The sequence below is a fragment of the Panthera onca genome, chromosome C1, assembly GCF_046562875.1.
Source record: "Panthera onca isolate mPanOnc1 chromosome C1, mPanOnc1 haplotype 2, whole genome shotgun sequence".
NCBI lineage: Eukaryota > Metazoa > Chordata > Mammalia > Carnivora > Felidae > Panthera > Panthera onca.
Genome location: NC_138346.1, coordinates 143491948 through 143512302, shown reverse-complemented (window position 1 = coordinate 143512302; position 20355 = coordinate 143491948). Strand labels below are relative to the sequence as shown.

The following is a 20355-nucleotide window of genomic DNA, read 5'->3' as shown; positions in this document are numbered from 1 at the left end:
AGTGGAGTATGAATACTAACTTTTAACTTTAGTTAATATAAACATAAATTTATTGTCTAAAGAAAGATCTCCTACTACACATTTGTACAGATGCCATTTTGTACATTATTCTTAGATTATCTAATGTTTTAACTTACTCTGTGACTATAGGTTATTTTTTATGTACTTAATCATTTTCTAAATTCTCTACAGTGATCATATATTATTACTTTTATAATCAACAAAAAAGCAAATCTTAAAATAGTTGTTTTACATCGATATTCCCTTCTTATTGGGTACTTGAGGCAACAGTATGTATTGTATGCATTTTAATTAGGTAATTTTAATAATTTTAGTAACATGTAAATTTATATTTTTGTGTTGGGTAGGACTTTCCTACCTCTGTATAAGTTGCAGCTGAAGAAGCACCCCATGTACTAAAAGAGAGCCATGAACAGTTGCCTATAGCACCACCTCCACTACCACCCAGAGTTTACTGAGAAACATTAAACTCCTCAGCTACCTTTAATCAATCATTTATTCCAGCCTCTAGAAGTAAGGAAATTAGAAGAAGGAGGGTGGTCTGTGGTATCCTGAACTTTGTAGAAAGTGAATAATTCTGATGAAAGATTTTCCTTCTCTTTCGTCTGCTTCCCTCATCTTCCCAGCCAAGTGAAAGTTAGGAGGGAGATCCAAGCATATCTGAATAAAAATTAAAGATAGAGGGTATCTGCAATGAGGAGATATGTCTTATCCTTCAGATGGACATATGCCACATCTGTAAAACCAGCCCACTTTGGAGCTTCCATTAAAGAATAAAAGAAAATGGTAAGAGATTTCTTGGGAGAGCCTGAATTTCTTGGAATATGCCTCAGAAGCCAGTAAGAGTACCCTCATATGTGGAGATTTCTAAAGGGAGAAGCCAGTACTAGTTTGGCCATTAGGGACAATAGCTGTTGTCATGTGTAGAAAAAAGTAGGGGCTCCTGTCTGGCTCAGTTGGTAGAGTGTGCAACTCGTGATTTCGGTGTTGTGAGTTCAAGCCCCACATTGGGTGTAGAGATTACTTAAAAGTAAAATCTTAAAAAGAAGAAAAGAAAAAAGTATGGGGAGTCCACTCCACACCCGTTACACCTGGTTCGTGGGGAGGGAAGAGGACCTTAGTGGTTCTTTGAAGATTAGAGGTTGCTGGTACAGGGCCAAATGATGCTGTGTCCCACCTAGGGATCACTGCACATCATGAACCACTAGAAGAATCTTTATCCACTGAGGGGCTAGGGTTACATATAGTCTGCTCCTAAAGAGTCATTGGCAAAGGCCATCAACATCTTTTTTTTTTTTTTAATGTTTATTTATTTTTGAGAGAGAGAAACAGAGCATGAGCGGGGGAGGAGCGGAGAGAGAGGGAGGCACAGAATCCGAAACAGGCTCCAGGCTCTGAGCTGTCAGCACAGAGCCTGACGTAGGGCTCGAACTCACAAACTGTGAGATCATGACCTGAGCCGAAGCCAGACGCTTAACCAAATGAGCCACCCAGGTGACCCAAAGGCCATCAACATCTTAATTAGAGCAAACTCAGTGACATCAACCTATTTCCATGCTGTGTCTGGTTATCTATATGGCCATTCATAGCCCTCTTTCACAGGAGTTAGACCTAGAAAATGGAGGAGCAAGAGGAGACCACACCATGCTCTACTCCTGATTCCATATTTCCCCAACTATAAATGTAATCAGTGATGGGGGAGAGAAAGATGTAAAGCCAGATATAAGATAGGTGTCTAAATAGTACTGTGCTGATTTCAATTCCAAAAAATAACCAGAAAATACTGGAATTTGCCTATAATGTCATGAAGGGATGGAAAAAAGGAGAATTTGACACAGCATAGTTGGCAGCATTATCTGGGAAAAAAGTTTTATGTTAGTATCTCCTCTGAACTGAGACTCCTCAATAAATGAATTACATCTAACATTTTATTTATTTTTTATTTTTAAAAAATGTTTTATTTTTATTTTTTATTTTTTATTTTCCTTTTTTGAAAATGATTTATTGTCAAATTGGCTTGCATACAACACCCAGTGCTCATCCCAAGTTCCTTCCTCAATGCCCATCACCTATTTTCCCTCTCCTCCCACCCACCCCCATTCACCCTCAGTTTGTTCTCTGTATTTAAGAGTCTCTTGTGGTTTGCCTCCCTCCCTCTCTGTAACTATATCTTTTTCCCTTTCCCTTCCTCCTTGGTCTTCTGTTAAGTTTCTCAAGATCCACATATGAATGAAAACATATGTGGTTTATATATATAATGGAATACCACTTGGCAATGAGAAAGAATGAAATCATACCATTTGCAGCAACGTGGATGGAACTGGAAGGTATTATGCTGAGTGAAATAAGTCAGAGAAGGACTGGTATCATACATTTTCATACATTGTGGGGAATAAGCTTAGAAATTCCCTGGGCTTGCACCAATGGGTTAACAAGGCATAAAGAATTACAAAGCCATAGGATGCTCACACCCAAGTTTGGGTAAACAAGATTAGGTGAATAAAGGTAGAGAAGGGGGGCTAAGGCCCCCAGAATAAAGTAGGGGGCAAAGGCCCCCAGAATAGAGGGGGGGCAAATGTCCCCAATACAAAGGTATATGAGGTAAGCAAGATTAGGTATTCAGGGTGAAAGCACCCCCCCAATTTAGTACTATAGCAGAAAGCTGCTTTCACAGGAAGGAAGGACCAAGGTAGGTAAACAGGTAAATAGGGCTACAGACCTCTGCGCTGCAGTGAAGCTGTCCAGAGCAGAGCTGATTAACAAAAGAAAGGTGTCTTGTTAACCCTGAGGTTACTTGCTGTATCTGTCTTATCCCCTACGCTGGCTAAGATAAACAGACATGGTGCTTCCTGTCTGCCATTAACAATCATCTGACCATCCGCCTGGGGCCAGGATTTTGTTTTGTATTAATCCAAACCCCTAACCCCAAATATCCTCAAGACCCCCTTTCCTTCGCGTCCATAAGTTAGTGTTCATAGTTTCATTGCCTCTTTGTGCACATCCATCACCATGTTTGTAAGCCTTCTGATCCTAATACAAATGGGGCAAGGACCCTCATTCGGGGCTCTTGTCTTTTCTTGGACATTAGCCATCTCTCGCTTTTAATCCTGCGTCCGCTCTCTTGTGGGACAAAAGAGAACTTTAGACTTAGAGTCTATACAATACATCTAACATTTTAAAAATAATCTCTTTTATGGATAGTCTTTGGACCATTGCCTCTAGTTTTTAGTATGTTTGTAAGTATACATAGGTTGTATGCAGCTTCTTGCATTTTACTTACAATAATTCACTTGATTTTTAAAACACAGAAGGCATATTTGTTAACATTGTAAAACAACAGAAAATGAAATTTTAAATAGATTATCAATATGATACTTTGTTGAAAACTTTTTTCACTTTATTTTACTTGTTTTAATATATTTTATTGTGGTAACAGATATTTGAGAGAATAATTTTTGCTTTTATTGCTTGATCTTTAAACTTTTGCTTTACATATTTTTATAATATATAACTTTATAAATATATCTTTGAAAGTATAATTTTTAACTTCTAGATCTCAGGGGTATCTGGGTGGCTCAGTCGGTTAAGCATCTGACTTTGGCTCAGGTCATGGTCTCGCCATCCATGAGTTTGAGCCCTGCATACGGCTCTGTGCTGGCAGCTCAGAATCTGGAGTCTGCTTTGAATTCTATGTCTGCCTCTCTCTTTGCCCTCCCCTGCTCATGCTGACTCTCCCTCAAAAAGAAATAAACATTTAAAAAAGTTTTAACTTCTAGATCTTAATTATGTAGTTTCTTGCCAGTGACTTACTTGCATGTGATAAGCCTATTGTAACACACTGCACAGTAATACAAATTTGGGTAGAAAGTAATGGGTAACTGACCCTGAAACTCCTGACAAGCTTTAGTCATTTCATTAACTTCACAATTTTACCTTTTACACAATTAAAATTTTTGGACTTCATTTATAGAATTACAGTGAACTTTACATTATATATTTTTCATCCCTTCTTTTTTTTTAAGTTTATTTTTCAGAGAGACAGAGACAGAGCAAGCGGGAGAGTGAGAGAGAGAGAGAGAGAGAGAGAGAATCCCAAGCAGGCTCTGCACTGGTAGTGCAGAGCCTGATGTGGGGCTTGAGCTCACACAACCATGAAATCATGACCTGAGTGGAAACCAAGAGTTGGACTCTTAGCCAACTGAGCCACCTAGATGCCCCTTTTTTGCCACTTCTTTAAAAACATATCTTGGATAGTGATTTAAATATATCTCTTCCCAAATTCTGCAAGCAGATTTTGAAAATGACTAAAGGTCTGTCATCCTGTTACAAAATACTTGGAAATTAGCATTTTTATATAAGTGAAATTCTCAGAGAGTTAAAGTAACCTTTTAAGCCAGTGGTCAGTAAACCTTTTCTGTAAAAGGCCAGATAGCAAATATTGTAGGCTTTGTGGGCCATACATTCTCTATCACATCTACTCAGCTCTGCTGTTGTGGAACAGAAGCAACTACAGACAACATGTAAAGGAACATCATAGTAGTATTCCAATAAAACTTTATTCACAAAAACAGTGATGGGCTACATTGGCCCACAAGTATAGTTCCTAGTCTCTGCTTTAAGCAGCAAATTACTTTGTATTTTAATTTTTTTGTGGAAATTATTCTTATACATCAATTGGTGGACTTTGTGTTGTAAAGAGCTGGTTATTCCTAAATTAGATTGCTGGACCTCTTTTTTTTTTTTTTTTTTTTTTTTTTGAGCGAGAGTGAGGGAAGAGAGAATCTTTAAATTTTTTACTTTTGTATTTATTTTTATTTTAGAGAGAGCATGAGCTAAGGTGAGGGGCAGAGGGAGAGAGAGAATCTTAAGCTGGGTCCATGCTGACACAGGACTTGAGCACAGCCCTGGGATCATGACCTGAGCTGAAATCAAGAGTTGGATGCTGAACAAACTGAGCTACCCAGGTGCCCCACATTCCTGGACGTTTTAACTCTTGTGTTTACTTTTATAATTTTTTAGACTTCTGAGTGTTTTTATGTTTATACCAGTAGTTTCTTCCCAAGAGTTTGATACTCTTGTCTGAAGTGGTTCAGAAAACCAAATTATTTAACTTGGTAGAATTATCACTGTATCATCTATATAGTGACAGCCATTTTTATTTTATTTTATTTTATTTTTTTATTTTATTTCTTTTTTTTGTTATTTTGAGAGAGAGAAAGAGAGTGCACAAGCTGGGGAGGGACAGAGAGAAGGAGAGACAGAATCTCAAGCAGGCTCCACACCATCAGTGCAGAACCCAGTGTGGGGCTCGAACTCACAAACCATGAGATTATGACCTGAGCCGAAATCAAGACTTGGACTCTTAACCAACTGACCATTTTTTATTTTAGAATAGCCTAGAGTACCTCCAGTTATTGCAAAGGGAATAACCAGTTTGTTCATATACAAAGCAAAATATTTACATTCAATTTATTGATCACTAATGTAATACTTTTAGCAGAAGTGTATTAGAAACTCAAATTAATAGCAGTTCATAATTTTAAAAGTTGCAAATCACTAACCTTATTAGAAAGATTACCCTGGGTGTAATTCTAAAGAAGCTTTGCTCTTCTCTGAGAGCAAGGGATCTTCAGAAAGATACACTTAGAGACCACATACACAAATTGGCTGATTGATGATCTTTATTTAGTATATAAAGCCCACATTACAACAAATGAATGTGTACCAAGAGAAGTTGAACTCTATTCACCCTAATAGGCAATAGATATGCTTAGAAAATAATCCAAAACCTGAAAATAAGTGATATGGGCAATATGTAGCAAAGAGGCTTAACACCAAGAGCAATGAGTTGTTGTCACTACTTATATCTACATTTTTTGTTTTAATTACTTCCATATATGAACTTTTAAAATACATTATATAATTATGATCTAATTTCTGTCATTTTGTCTGAGGTCAGAGTAGGACTTCCCATTGCACATGCACTTAGAGTTATATTTATACTTCAGGAAGCAGATTAGATCATATGGTTGCATTGCAGTGTGATGTGCTAGAAATTACACCATTTTAATGTAAAAAATAAGCTAAATGAAATTAAAATAAAACTTGTGTTCATTCTGATAGCTGAGAGAGTTCAAATGCTATTCTATAAAACTAAAGGTTGTTAGTGATACTCTGTTTTACAAGAATAGACTTTTGAATTATGCACATTTATTCTGCAGTTTAGGTATACAAATCAGATCATGTTTATGAACCAAATACTTTTAGCCTCTGAAAGTTGAAAAAAAATACATGTGGTGTTTTCTATTAATTTTAGCCTATTCCCAGAACGTTGGCGTCTGTATTAGAATGCCTGATTATTGCTCATTCAGTTGGAGTGGACAGTCTTTTTGCTGACTGCATGAAGTAAGTGATTTGAAGTAGTGTCAATACTATTAATATAAAGATTTTGTTCTTCTATTCTTGTAATTTTCTGGGAGATTTTGGAATTGGCCTGTTTTCTGGGGTACATTGTAGGGAGCTTAATGCTTAACTAGTTGTAACAATTGAGAAGTATTATTGACTTAGATATTACTCAAGATGCTTGGGATCTATTTTATTTTAGCCTAGCCATGGTTATTTATGTCAAAAGCTATGCATGAAACTTAAAGTAGAATTAAAATATTTGTTTACAGAAAAGGGAGGACAATTAAGTCCATCATAGAGTTCACAAAATTAACGGTAAGAGTTAGTCATCATATATTTATGTACAACTTATATCATTGAAAATAAAAGTGTTATTTGAATACTATAATCCAAAATATTTTCATTTCTCTAACTTGAGATTCTTTTATTTTTTTTAACAGGTGGATTGTAAAGCATTTTGCAAGGTTTTGGTCTGAGAGAAGTTTTGCAAATGTACCTCCTGAGATTCAGAAAAGTTGTCTTAACATGTTGATTCAGTCTTTAGTAAGTATAAACTGAATACCCTTGTTTGTATTTGTCATCAAAAAGTTTATTCAGTTTTGTGTAGGTACTTTCAATGTTTTAAACATAAATGTAGAATTCTATGGTAAAAGCAAGATGAGAGAACCGATTTCAGATAACCCAGAACCAGTTGAGAACCTGTCCTCAAGATTTTGTTCCCCTCTACCAAATTCATTAGTTAGGGTTCAGAGAAGCAGAACCACTATTTTGGTTCATGAACAAAGGGGGCCTGGTGCCACAGATGGAGGTTATGCATTGGTATCAACAACATAGATTTCTATTCTCTAAGGTAGATTTGGTACAGCGCTGAAACTTCTCTGTGGCAACATTCCCCACGAGAACCAGCCATTTACTTGGAGGCCAGTTAATTATATTGGACCACTTCATCATGGAAAAGGCAGTGCTGTGTTCTCATTGGAGTAGACATTTGCTCTAAATACAGATATGCCTTCCTTGCTTCCAATATTTCTGCTAAAACCACTATCCGTGGTCTTACAGAATGCCTTTTCCATCATCATGGTGTTTCACACAGCATCACTTATGACTAATGAACTCACTTCACAGCAAATCAAGTCTGGCTCATGATTTCACTGGTCTTACCATGTTTTCTGTCATCCTGAAACAACTGGCTTGATAAATACCAGCCATGACCAAGTTACCAGTTACAGAAATGAGGTTCTAGTAGTTATGATATAAACATTAATTCCCCCTTTTTATATGAATATTTGTTTACATAAACCACTGTTTATGTGTACTCCTTCCACTGTCTCATATCTCTGCCATCTAATATAAGACCTGTTAATAATGGTTAATTTTCTATCTCCATATTTAAGTTACAGGATAGCAAAGGGGAGTGGGAATCAGTCTGAAGAACAATAAATATTTCCCAAAGACAAAATAAAGACTTTATATCCTCTTACAGGGAAGGGCTAGCATGTTTGTTGTATACAGGATACTTATACCATGTCAGGCAAAAGCATAACTTTGTTATTGTCTCCATTTGAAATTAAGTATTGTTTAAAGAGATGTGTATGGGTGCCAAGCCCACAGGGGTGGACTGCAGTGATTTTGTAACATTGTCAGCTTGGCTCAGATAAACTGTTTCCCAGAATTTCCCTCTTTGAATGTTTCCACTTGGAGTGGCCACAAGGGACAATTTGGCATGAGATTTGGAGGGTAAAAGTGAAGCAGCAGCCTTTTTTTTTTTTTTTTTTTTTTATAACACCAGGACTATTGGGGCAGGCACTTTTATCTCATACGTGTTGCTTCTTTACTGGCTCACCTTGTGGACGTGAAACAGCAGCCAGGCCATATCTGCTCCACCATGCCCTGTGTCCTTTTTTGGCTGCTCTTACCTCTGTGCCAGAGATATGTTTACCTCCATGATGAAGAGTACCAGCATCGCCTGAAGGACACCTATTTCATCCAGGTTGTAGGCAGTGAAAACTGAAATGAGTCCATCCTTGTGGATTACAGCTTGTGTTCTTGGTGTTAGTATGTCCTTGCTGTCCTGTCTTCTCATATCAGCTGCCTTCCCTGTGGTCTTCAAACTATATCTTCATTTACAAATACCATTTAACCAGCTCCCACGATTACATAAGGTCAAATCTCTGTAACAAATTCCTTTATATATATACAATTAACTCCTAGTGGTTCTCTTTCTCTGAACCCTAAATGATACGTCACACTGGGTTACATAGAAGATACATCTAAACCTAACTGGGAAAATAAGTGTAGGCCATCAGCTGGTGAAATACTACCAGCAAAAAATAAATCTCAATCTATATTTATGCTAATGAAGGACTTTGTGGCTTAGTTTCTTAATATTTTGCATTTGTTTCTTTGGTCAGTGAATAGCTACTCCCTGTTCATGAAGGCAAACCATGTCCCAGCTATACTTCAGCTTCATAGAAGTAGAAACATCATTTACTACTATTGCTGTTGTTGTTGTTGTTGTTGTTGTTGTTGTTGTTATTATTATTTAGTGGGTGTTTTTAGACCTTTATAGTTAAAAAATACTTGGCATTTTTAAAATTTTATGTAAGACAGGTACTCTAACCTCTATTTCACATATGAGAAAAGAGAATCAGAAGTGCTTTATTCAAATTCAAAATGTCAGTAAATGACAAAGCCATATCTTTTTTTGTTGTTAATTTATTTATTTTGAGAGAGAGAGAGAGTACAAGCAGAGGAGGAGCAGAGAGAGAGGAAGACAGAGAATCTTAAGCAGGCTTCATGCTGTCAGTGCAGAGATCATGAACTGTGAGTGAGATCATGACCTGAGCTGAAATCAAGAGTCAGACGCTTAACTGACTGAACCACCCAGGCACCCCCAAAGCCAGATCTTAAAACCAATTGCTGCCATTCTGAAGATAATATGATAGGTGCTCACTGTGGGCAAATTTTTCTTTAAAGAAATGTGGACCTTGACTTTATCATCTCACAAATTGGTGGAAGAATGGGCATTTAAATAACTAAGTATAATACAAGTTAGACTATGATGAGTACTAATATTAAGTCCCTTGTCAGTCTAATTTACCCTGGTAGCCTCAGCCTTAGAGCAGTGCCTGACTCATATTAGCAACTCAGTATATATTTTCAAATAGGTAAATACATGAAAGAATAAGTTAAAATTCAGGTGTGTACATGGGATCACAGAGGTTAAAACAATTGATTCTGATTAGAAGGATGAGAGAAGTAATTTGAGATGAACCTGAAGCTAGAGGAAAATTTCAGAATAAAACAAGTACATTAGGATATTCCTGAAAGACTGTTAAATTGTGACCAGAGACCTGGAGACAGACAGTTCCAATATTCTGCTATAACTGGAATGAGAAGAGATAAGTCTGGGGAGAGGCTAAGGCCAGATTGGGAGGGATCTTAACTGTCTTGTTAAGAAGTTTGATTTTGGGGGGCACTGGGTGGCTTAATTGGTTAGTTAAGCATCCAACTTCGGCTCAGGGCATGATCTCACAGTTCCTCAGTTCAAGCCCTGCATGGGGCTCTCTTCTGTCAGTGCAGAGCCCATTTCAGATCCTCTGTCCCTCTCTCTTTCTACCCCTACCCCGCTCATGTGAACACTCTCTCTCTCTCAGAAATAAACATTAAAAAAAAAAAAGGTTTGATTTTTTAGTAAGTGGTAAGTATGTGAGTTTAATTGAAAAATAAGCCCTTCATATGATGCCTCTCCCTCTGTTACAATGTTTTGATTTTATAACTCTAATCAGGTCTTTGTAAGCTTTGTGAATATTTGTTTTTTACTTTCAAGACAGATGAAAAGATGACATCAGAGCAGCTGAACATGCAGTTTAATTGAAATTTTGAAATTATGTCTTTCTTTTTTTAGGTTTTTGTTTTTATTTATTTTGAGAGAGAGAGTACAAGTGGGAAAAGGGAAGAGAGAGAGAGGGAGAGACAGAATCACAGGCAGGCTCTGCACCACCAGCACCGAGCCCAATGCAGAGCTTGAACCCACAAACTGTGAGATCATGACCTGAGCCAAAATTGGAGCCACCCAGGTGCCCCTGAAATTATGTCTTTCTTTGTGAATAGTCAGGCTTTCAGAAACAGTAGCTTAATATATTTTTCATATTTTATTATATAAATAAAGTATATTTCGCTTTTGATTAAAAAAATCAGATATTTTTTAATGGTGCTGGGAAAACTGGACAACTACATGCAAAAGAATGAAACTGGACCACTTGCTAACACTATAGACAAAAATAAACTCAAAATGGATTAAAGACCTAAATGTGGAACCTTAAAAATGTTAACCATTTTTAACCATAAAAATTACCATTTCCTAAATGGTAACCATAAAAATCCTAGAAGAAAACATAGGCAAATAATATCCCTGACATGGTCATAGCAACATTTTTCTAGATATGTCTCCTCAGGCAAGGAAAACAAAAGCAAAAATAAATTGGGATTCCATCAAAATAAAATGGGTTTGCACAGTGAGGGAAAGCATCAAAAAAACAAAAAGGCAACCTACTGAATGGAAGAAGGCATTTGCAAATGATACATCCAGTAAGGGGTTAATATCCAAAACACATGAAGAATTTATACAGTTTAATACTAAAAAAAAAAAAAATCCAATTAAAAATGGGGAGAAGACCTGAATAGACATTTTTTCCAAAGCATATACACAGATGGCCAACAATACATGAAAAGATGCTCAATATCACTAATTACAAGGTAAGCGCAAATCAAAACCACAATGAGAGACCATCTCAGACCAGTCAGAATAGTTATCAAAAAGACAAGAAATAACAAGTGTTGGAGAGGATATTCAGAAAAAGGAACCCTCATGCACTGTTGGTGGGAATGCAAACTGGTGCAGCCACTGTGGAAAACAGTATGGAGGTTCCTCAAAAGATTAAAAATAGAATTACCATATGGTCCAGTAATCCCACCATTGGGTATTTACCTAAAGAAAATGAGAACACTAATTCAAAAAGATACATGCTATTGCTACATTATTTATTAGAGCCAAGATATGGAAGCAACCTAAGTTTCTACTGATAGACAAATGGATGAGGAAGATGTACATACACAGAGAGGAGTATTATACAGCCATACAAAGGATGAAATATTACCATTTGTGACAATATGAATGGACCTAGAGGATATTTTGCTAAGTGAAATAAGTCATATTGCAAAAAACAAATACCATATGAATTCACTTATATGTGAAATCTGAAAAAACAAATGCATAAACGAAAAGCAGAATCAAACCTATAAATAGAACAAACTGGGGGGTTGCTAGAAGAAAGGGGTGGGAGGATGGGAACAATGGGTGAAAGGAAGTGGTGGGTACAAACTTCCAGTTATGGAAAGAATAAGTCACAAGAATAAAAGGCCCAGCATAGGGAGTGTAGTCATGCTATTGTAATAGCACTGTATGTTGACACATGGTAGCTACACTTGCAGTGAGCACAACATATGTTGTACACCTGAAACTAGTGTAACATTATGTGTCAACTAAAAAAATTTTTAAGAAAAATTTTTAATTGTTTCAAATTAAAATTTGAAATATGTTATCCAAAAAGTGAAAGAGCAGCAGTCTTCTTAGTTTTCTTTAGTTCTAATTCAGCTCAACAGCATGTGCCATGGTGGGCACTTAACTGCATCAGTGACATGCCCAACACTGTCATATACGAAGGGAGATAAGAAAGTGCTACATTGAACTATATTTGGAGGATTTTCTTGGTCTTTTATTAATGTGAGGGGATTTGAGTTTTTTTTCCCTTTCTGGGTCTATGCAGCAGTTCAGTAAAATATGGCTGCTCCCTCCTACCACGTACAACCATTGCTTTTGGTTAGAAGAGAAAGCAGGGTGAAGGCATGAGTACAAGAGAGAAAGGTGTTAGAAAAGTTATAATTTTATAATGTAATTACTTGAACTGTTTCAAAACATTAAATTTTGCTGTGCCAAAATGTTTAAGCCCTTATAAAAGCAAATTATGAAGAATTTTTAAATTGAGGGAAGTTAAAACAAAAGTAGGGATGGTCAGTAGGGTAAAACAAAGTTGTATATATTATGCTATTTAGTCCTAAGGCCAAAGGATAGCTTAAGACCTATTTGATCAACACAATATCATAAGGATTAAGAAATAATATGACTCATAGTATTTATTCAATATATGGTATTATCCAGGAAGCTGGCTGGAAGAATTTTCAGTTGGATCTATACTTCATATCCTGGTATGCAAGGGATACATTCCAAATAGATCAAAGGTTTGAATGTGGGGGGAAAAAGCCGTTAAAATATTACAGTACACCCTGGGAGAATTGTAACCTTGACAGGAGAGCAGAGATATAAAATTCAGAAGGCTTAAAAAATTGATTACATAAAAACACAAAATTTTATGTAGTAAAAACAACCAAGCAAAGTCAAAAGACAAATGACAGTTTATATCATACTTTTGACTCTAGGTTTCCTAATATAGAGGATTCTCACAAGTTGATTTAAAAATATAGGACAAAATTAGATGGTTCACAAAGACAATACAGATACTTCTTAATTTGATGAATAAATCCTCAACTTCATTTAAGAGAAATGGACATGAAAATGACAGTATCAAACCATTTTCTATCTTTTAGAATGAAAAGAAAAAGGGAATGTGTACTAGGTTAGTAAGGATGTAGGAAAGAAGTACTTTTATTCATTCTTGGGGAGGGTATAAATTAGCACATCTTTTGCTGTGTTTTTCAAACTTTTTTAACTGTAACCGAGAGTGAGAATTTTCTTTTACATTGTAACCCAGTACACTCACACATAGAAAACTAAAACAAGTTTCACGAAAGAATGCTTACCATTATTACATGATGTACTAATATTTCCTGTTTTTCTCTTTTCTCTATTTTTTTGTTTTGTTTTCTAATGCTGATTGTAAGCCACTAAAAATATTTCTGTTGGTTGCTAGGAGAAAAATCCACAGTTTGGAAAACAGTCCTTCATTGAATATATACTGGTGATGTTTAGGATACTTCTGGTGCCCCACCTCATATCCTCTTGGCCAATGTGTGAATGCCAACCATTGCTGCAGCATACAGCTTCATAGGCATGCAGTCTGACAGCATTTTCCGTCAGCCACATCACACTTATTTCTCATTTCTTGTCCTAAGGCTTCACTATCACTCCACACAGGGTACCTATGACTCAGCAATTCTGATACCTGTGCAAACCTGGAAGTAGATGGAAGTTAACACCTCAGGGGATAAGCCTTGACTAAGGGGAGATTAGAGCCAATGGTTATGTTTCCCTGTTTTGTCCCTTGGGCAGAATAATTCAAGGTGCATTCTTTGTGGCTCTTCAGAGGGTCCCCAGCAAGACTGAGTCCCACTTGCCTGTAATAGTGAATACTATATCAGTGCTTCTCAAACTTTAATACATATACAAAACATTTCAGGATCTTGGTTAAATCTAGATTCTAATTCAGTAAGTCAGAGGTGGAGCTTGAGAGTCTATGTTTCTAACAAGCTCCAATGGATGCTGATGCTGTGGGTCACACTGAGTAGCAAGAAGCTAGAAAACATATCCTTCCATTGGCTTTTCTGCCTTCCCTGTTTCACTCTCATTATGCCTCAGATTCTCTTGGGATCACATCCCAAAATAAACTGTCTGCATACAAGCCTATTTCTCAGGCTCAGGATTTAGGCAGAACCCAGGTTAAGACAAGTAGTTTTGACCCAGCAATTCTGTTTCTGGGAGTTTATCCTATAGATATGTTCACACACACGTATGAAATATTATTTACAAGATCTTTCATTACAACATTGTAACAGCAAAAATTTGGAAACAATGTAAACATAAGTAGAGGATTAAATGACTTACCCATATTGTGGGCTATTATATAGCTATTAAAACAATAACAAGGCTCTTTATATTCTGATAAAAATATTTAAGATGTATGCTAAGTGTAAAGGACAAGATACTGAGAATTATTCACATTAATGCTTCCATTTGAGTAAAATAAAGGTTATTGCATATATTTTTTGTTTGTGTAGGTATAAAATAACTCTAGAAAGATATAGAAAATTATATTTTTTTAAGTGTATTTACTTAGTGCAGGAGGGGCAGAGAGAGGGAGGGAGGGAGAGAGAATCCCAAGCTGGCTCTGCACTGTCAGTGCAAAGCCTGATGTGGGGCTCAAACTCATGAAGCATGAGATCATGACCTGAGCTGAAACCAAGAGTCAGATGCTTAACTGACTTAGCCACCTAGGGGACCCCAGAAAATAAATATTGGTTTGGAGGAGAGAAAATGAGTGGCTTGGGGACAGGAAAGGGAAGGAGACTTTTCTTAGTACTGCCATTTATATGTTGTTGAAATTTGAAGAATATGTTAACTATTGGATTACAATTTTATGTGTTTTGTCTAGAAATGCATTATTATGTTTTCTTCCTTCTTTGAGCTTCAACCTTCTTTGAACTCTAACATTTAATGTTATATATTCAGATCAGTATGGAATAGATTACATACCACCTATGTTATCATTTAGTCCATATTTTAATAGGTTCCAATCTAAATTATAACTATACTTTATATCTATATTTTTAAGAAAATTATTGTCATATCACATAACATGTGTAATAAGCACTTTGTAGATATCTGCCAAGTTTATTTGAATATCCTACATTTGTCTTCACCACCAGAACAATCATTAGAGTAGAACAAATCAGGCTTAGTGCCTAAAAGCACAGTTACTCAGGATGTTGTCAGAGGGGGAAAGGGTGATGGTACCCCCCAAAAAGAATTATAGCATTACATGATTTTTTTTACTCTAATAAAGCAAGGGAAACATATAATACATTTTTAAAAAATTCTGGGGCGCCTGGGTGGCGCAGTCGGTTAAGCGTCCGACTTCAGCCAGGTCACGATCTCGCGGTCCGTGAGTTCGAGCCCCGCGTCAGGCTCTGGGCTGACAGCTCGGAGCCTGGAGCCTCTTTCCGATTCTGTGTCTCCTTCTCTCTCTGCCCCTCCCCCGTTCATGCTCTGTCTCTCTCTGTCCCAAAAATAAATAAAAAAACGTTGAAAAAAAAAATTATAAAAAATTCTTGGTTAAGCGGGGGGCGGGGAGGGCGGCATGCATGGGTGGCTCAGTCAGTTAAGTACCTGACTCTTGATTTCAGTTCTTGAGACTGAGACCCCTCATTGGGGGCTGTTGGGATTCTGTCTCTCCTTTTTTCTCTCTTCCCCTCCCCACTCACACTTGTGCAAACATGCTGTCTACACCTCTCAAAATAAACATTAAAAATATAAAATGTTAAAAATTTTGTTCAAGGATTAAACAATTTAGGAATTCACATACGGATTCTCACTCTCTGATGATGCTAAGAGATGAACAAATATTTCAGGGTCTACTATGACCCAGTTCTGTACTAGGCCCTGGGATGCAATGGTGTGCCAAAATAGACATGGTTTCATGCTCAGTAAACATACAGCCCAGTGAGAAAGATGGATATTAATCCAGTAGTTATGTTCATGATAGAATAATTAGAAATGAATTAAGTACTCTAAAAAAAAGGGACAGGTTCTCTGGTGGCATATATAAAAGAAATCTAATATAGGGATAGAGATCAGGGTCAGATAGAGTTTGAGTTGAGATCTGAAACATAGAGAGGGTGTGCAAAGTTTACATCATGCAGCCTATGTTAAGGATGTCAGTCTATCACTTCCAGATTTATCAGTTGTCTGTTGCTCTATAACAAACTACCCTAAAACGAAGTGGCTTAAAACTACAATTTATTATTTCTCATAATTTTGTGGGTTGACTGGGTAATTCTTCTGGTTGTTTCCTGAGTTCCATCCTGCAGCTGCTTTCACCTGGTGGCTCAGTTGGAGCTTGGGTTCCCACTCCATGTGGTCTTCCTTACCCAGCTTCTTCATGGCCTTGTGATCCCAGAATTGCAAGTTGCAGGGCTTTTTGAGACCTTGGCTCTGGAACTTGCACAGTACCAATATTTGCGCAAGCAAGTGAAAAGTGCCTAGGTTCAAGGGGTGAGTAAATAAATTCTACCTCTTGATGGATGGAGCTAGAAAGAACTGGTGGCCATGTTTTTCAGTCTACTACAATCCATCAGGTAACTCTTTACACATCAAATAGTTATTTACTAAGCATTGTTTTAAGAACTAGAAGCCAAATATGATAATTTATATGTTGCCATTTTTTCTTTTTCATTGGAGCACATGGTATTTGTGAATTATCATTCCACTTTCCATAGAGATCAGTATTGTGAATATTTTTTTCCTGTGGAATAACAATAAATCATCATTAGGTGAATAAAATATAAAGAGTTTTACCTGATTAGAGTGGAGGAAGAAAATCACTGGAGAATATAAGCACTTTTTAGACTTTCTAAATTTGTAATAAAGAGCATGTATTTTATAGTCAGGAAAGAATTAAGGTTATGTCAGTGTAGCTATACAGTTATGAATGATATCTATAAGCACAAAAACTAATTCAGTAGGGAAAATCTCAGAGAGGTCAAGTTTTTCTTTGTAGTTCTATTATAGCTCTTCTCTCAGGTTTCTTTTAGCTATCTTTTAGAGATGATTTGTTCCCAGTTCAAAATTTGCCTTTTTGGATAATTCAGAATGAGGAAATAAAAAAATATTATATGTCATGACAAAGATATTAGCAACCTGGAGTTTTGTTTTTTTGCAGGAAACATCATAAGAAAACAAAAGTATTTGATTTGTTTAAAAAGTTATTTTATAAATAGTAACTTTTTTCCCAATATTTTTTAAATTATAAGAATGATAAGAATGCTGCTTTTCTTCTGATGGAAAGTGACAGGCTAATCATCAGTTTACCCAGAGTGAAGTGGACAGAAGTAGCCCTGACTATGGCGTCTCGGCTGCAAGAAGAATGTATTGCATTTATTATAGAAAACTTCTCCAAGATCATTCACAGTGAAAATTTTTCTCTTCTCTTACAGGTACTATGTCTAAGAGTATTTCCTATATTTAGCCCCATCTTTGTGTTCTGATTATAGTTACGTAAGAGTTTTTAAATGCAGGTTGCCTTTGATTAAATTAGTATGACTTAAATAAATTCCATAACAGATGGCATGCTTGCATAGGATTTACAGCAGTGGTGGACAGGATTTTTGGCTTACAAGATAGTGAAGGCAGTAAGGGGACAGGTTTGAATGCACTGGTAAGACGTAATGTAACTCTGGCCAGCAATAGCCCTCTATCAGCATAAGCCATATTTTAGAAACCAGTCATTAATGTATTGTTTTGTCAGTAATACCATTACAGTCCATGCAAAATTCTGTCTTATTGGGGACCCACTTGCTCTAAATTTAGTTAGTAAATAAAGAACTTTGATTATTTATTTCTAATTCTGTTTTTAGGACTATTTTGGTTCCTAGGAACTGTGTGTGTGTGTGTGTGTGTGTGTGTGTGTGTGTGTGTGTGTGTGTCTTTTTTTTAAAGGAAAGATTTTTATAATGCTTATTATTATAATTACATAATTGTAATATATATTATAAAATATAATTATTATATTATTATCAGAGGAAATAAGATTTCTGGCTGATTTCCAATGGTCAGTTATGATGAATGTTTTGTTGTTAAGCCAGACTTTCACATTTCTTACACATTTTACATGTATTCCTATTAAATATAATTTCTGTGTTTTGTAGTCACAAGCAATGAGCAGCACAGCTGATCTGTTGGACAAAATTTTAAAAGCAATTGAAGAAAACATTACCACTGAGAATAGCTGCTCTCTTCTTATGGCTCTGGACACGTTACTGAACTCTGACAGTACAAAGGAAATGGTATTGAAAGTGATGGAATTCATTTAAATGATATATTTGAATTGCTTTAAGTTTTTAAAATATATGCACATTTTAAATGTTGTAGCATTCATTAAAACTTGGTGATGGGTGGTTGGTTATAGTCCCTAATTTTGTGTCTGTTGGAATTTTTCCTAAATAAAAATTTAATTTCATTTACCTCCAAGAAGACTTACTATAAAAGTTCAAAATTTGGTAGTTTGACTTGCTAATTCTAAACATAGTTTGGTGCTTAACAATATTAATTGGTACGGCGTAACTCTGGTATTTCTCCCATGTTACTATATTAAATTTCTTAAATGTAAAACTTACTGAAAATTTTAAGTAATTTTTTAGAATTTTTAATAATCAGTGTCTTTTATTTTCAGAATATGTTAATTCCTTTTTGCCTTCAGGAAAAAAAAACATTTAAAATTGGATTGACTAGGAAAAAGCAAAATGAAAATATTTGTTTTTAAATGCAATTAATCAATGATAATAGTAAGCTCATTGCAAATTGCTAACCTTTTGTTTTTGTTCAACAAGAATGATAAAAAAAATTTTATCATATTTATTACTATTGGATAGAGTATTTGACCTTGTAATGTCATAGTTGATTTGAAAAGGCTGTAGAAGGTATTCATGTAAAGGCCATTGGTGTTTTAAAATAATGTTTGTTTGAAAGGATAAGGTTTAGCTTCATGTTCACTATAAAATTCTGTTTTTGAAGAGTAAGCCTTCATAAATAACATGGACCCGACGATTTTAAAAATCTAAGTGATGACATCATTGATCTAGCTTAGGAGTAAGTAGATTCGGAAAGGAATAATGACTGGTTGCTATGACAATGTGGCTCTCACCAGCTGCTGATTTGTTGCTTGAACACAGGGTTTTACGTGCAAGATCCAGGCTCTGCGTGATAAGCTGTGGATCTTCCTGGTTCAGTCTTTCTATGCTGTTCGTCATACAGAAAGCTGGAAGCTGATGAGCACAGATGATCAACAGAAAATCCAAGCAGGTATGGTAGCCTTGAGATTTCTTATTCTTATGATCTTTGTAACAAGAGATATCTTGAGGGGATTCTAGTAAGTAGTAGGATTAACATTGTTTGCTTCTGTTCAGTAATAGCTTGCTAATTGAAACTAGTGATAGTATGTTTAGGCAGTTTTAACAAATCATGCTTTGCTGTTCTTAGAAGATGACTCATTTCCTTTATATGTGTATGTATATATATGTATGTATATATGTCAGTTTTTAATCCTATTCTGCATTCTGTATTAGCAGCAGTGTTACAGCCAAATTTGCTTAAAAGCATTCTTATAAAGAGATTAGAAGTATAGGAAAATGTAATTCACATAGAACATATTACCAAACCTACTTTCTCTTCCTTTTTAAATATATTTCGCCATAAAGCTTTTCTGTCTTTTGCATAAGGTATCATTTCTTGTGGTTTTGTATAAATTAGATGGCTTTATTTCACAATTGATTGGTTCAGTGATATGGTGTGTGCTATTGCGGAGTGTCCCTCAGGAGCCGCACAGTGGTCTCTGACATTTAATAGGTACCATTTGAAACGTTAGCATTAAAAAAAAGATGTATATTGCTCAGAATATGTTTGTTTCAAAAATACTAAGAAACAATTTTGAGGGTGTGGAACTAAAAATGGCTTCATGACTATTTTTGGGTTAAAGCAGGTGCCTTAGAAAAAATATTTGCAGATTCAGCAAGTATACTTTTAAAAACATTTTAAGAAACTGTATTTTAGGAAGTGAACATTTTTGTACTATAAAACATGAAAGCCATATGTGATATATTCTTGATAGTGCATAGATATGTTAAATTCTTTAATGGAATAGTCAGAATATGATTTGCTCTGTCTTGCATTATGAGCATAACATGATAGTGTAGCTAGATGTGATCTCAAGAGCACTTTTCAAAGAAATTCCAACAAAATCATGAAACAACGAAAATCTCAAGGTCTTCAGGAATTTGAAATTTTTTCCTTGTGACTATTTGTGTAGTGATTTTTAGATAACAGTTTATTTTTACTACAAAATGCATTCAATGTGAAGAAAA

The 20355-nt window shown here is 35.8% G+C and overlaps 1 protein-coding gene across 6 annotated transcripts in view; it reads left to right on the top strand.

The window, feature by feature from the left end:
• BTBD8 (BTB domain containing 8) overlaps nucleotides 1-20355 on the top strand; it is a 123998-nt gene that overhangs the window by 76998 nt on the left and 26645 nt on the right. For 5 of the 6 annotated variants that reach the window (XM_078451671.2, XM_078451670.2, XM_078451669.2 and 2 more), the window contains 5 exons: nucleotides 6338-6426; nucleotides 6867-6969; nucleotides 17251-17433; nucleotides 18145-18282; nucleotides 19168-19297. In XM_078451671.2, the coding sequence (XP_078307797.1) occupies nucleotides 6338-6426; nucleotides 6867-6969; nucleotides 17251-17433; nucleotides 18145-18282; nucleotides 19168-19297 (643 nt within the window). Of the gene's footprint in view, nucleotides 1-6337; nucleotides 6427-6866; nucleotides 6970-17250; nucleotides 17434-18144; nucleotides 18283-19167; nucleotides 19298-20355 lie in introns of those variants that run through there. The other variant, XM_078451672.2, reaches the window with a different exon arrangement.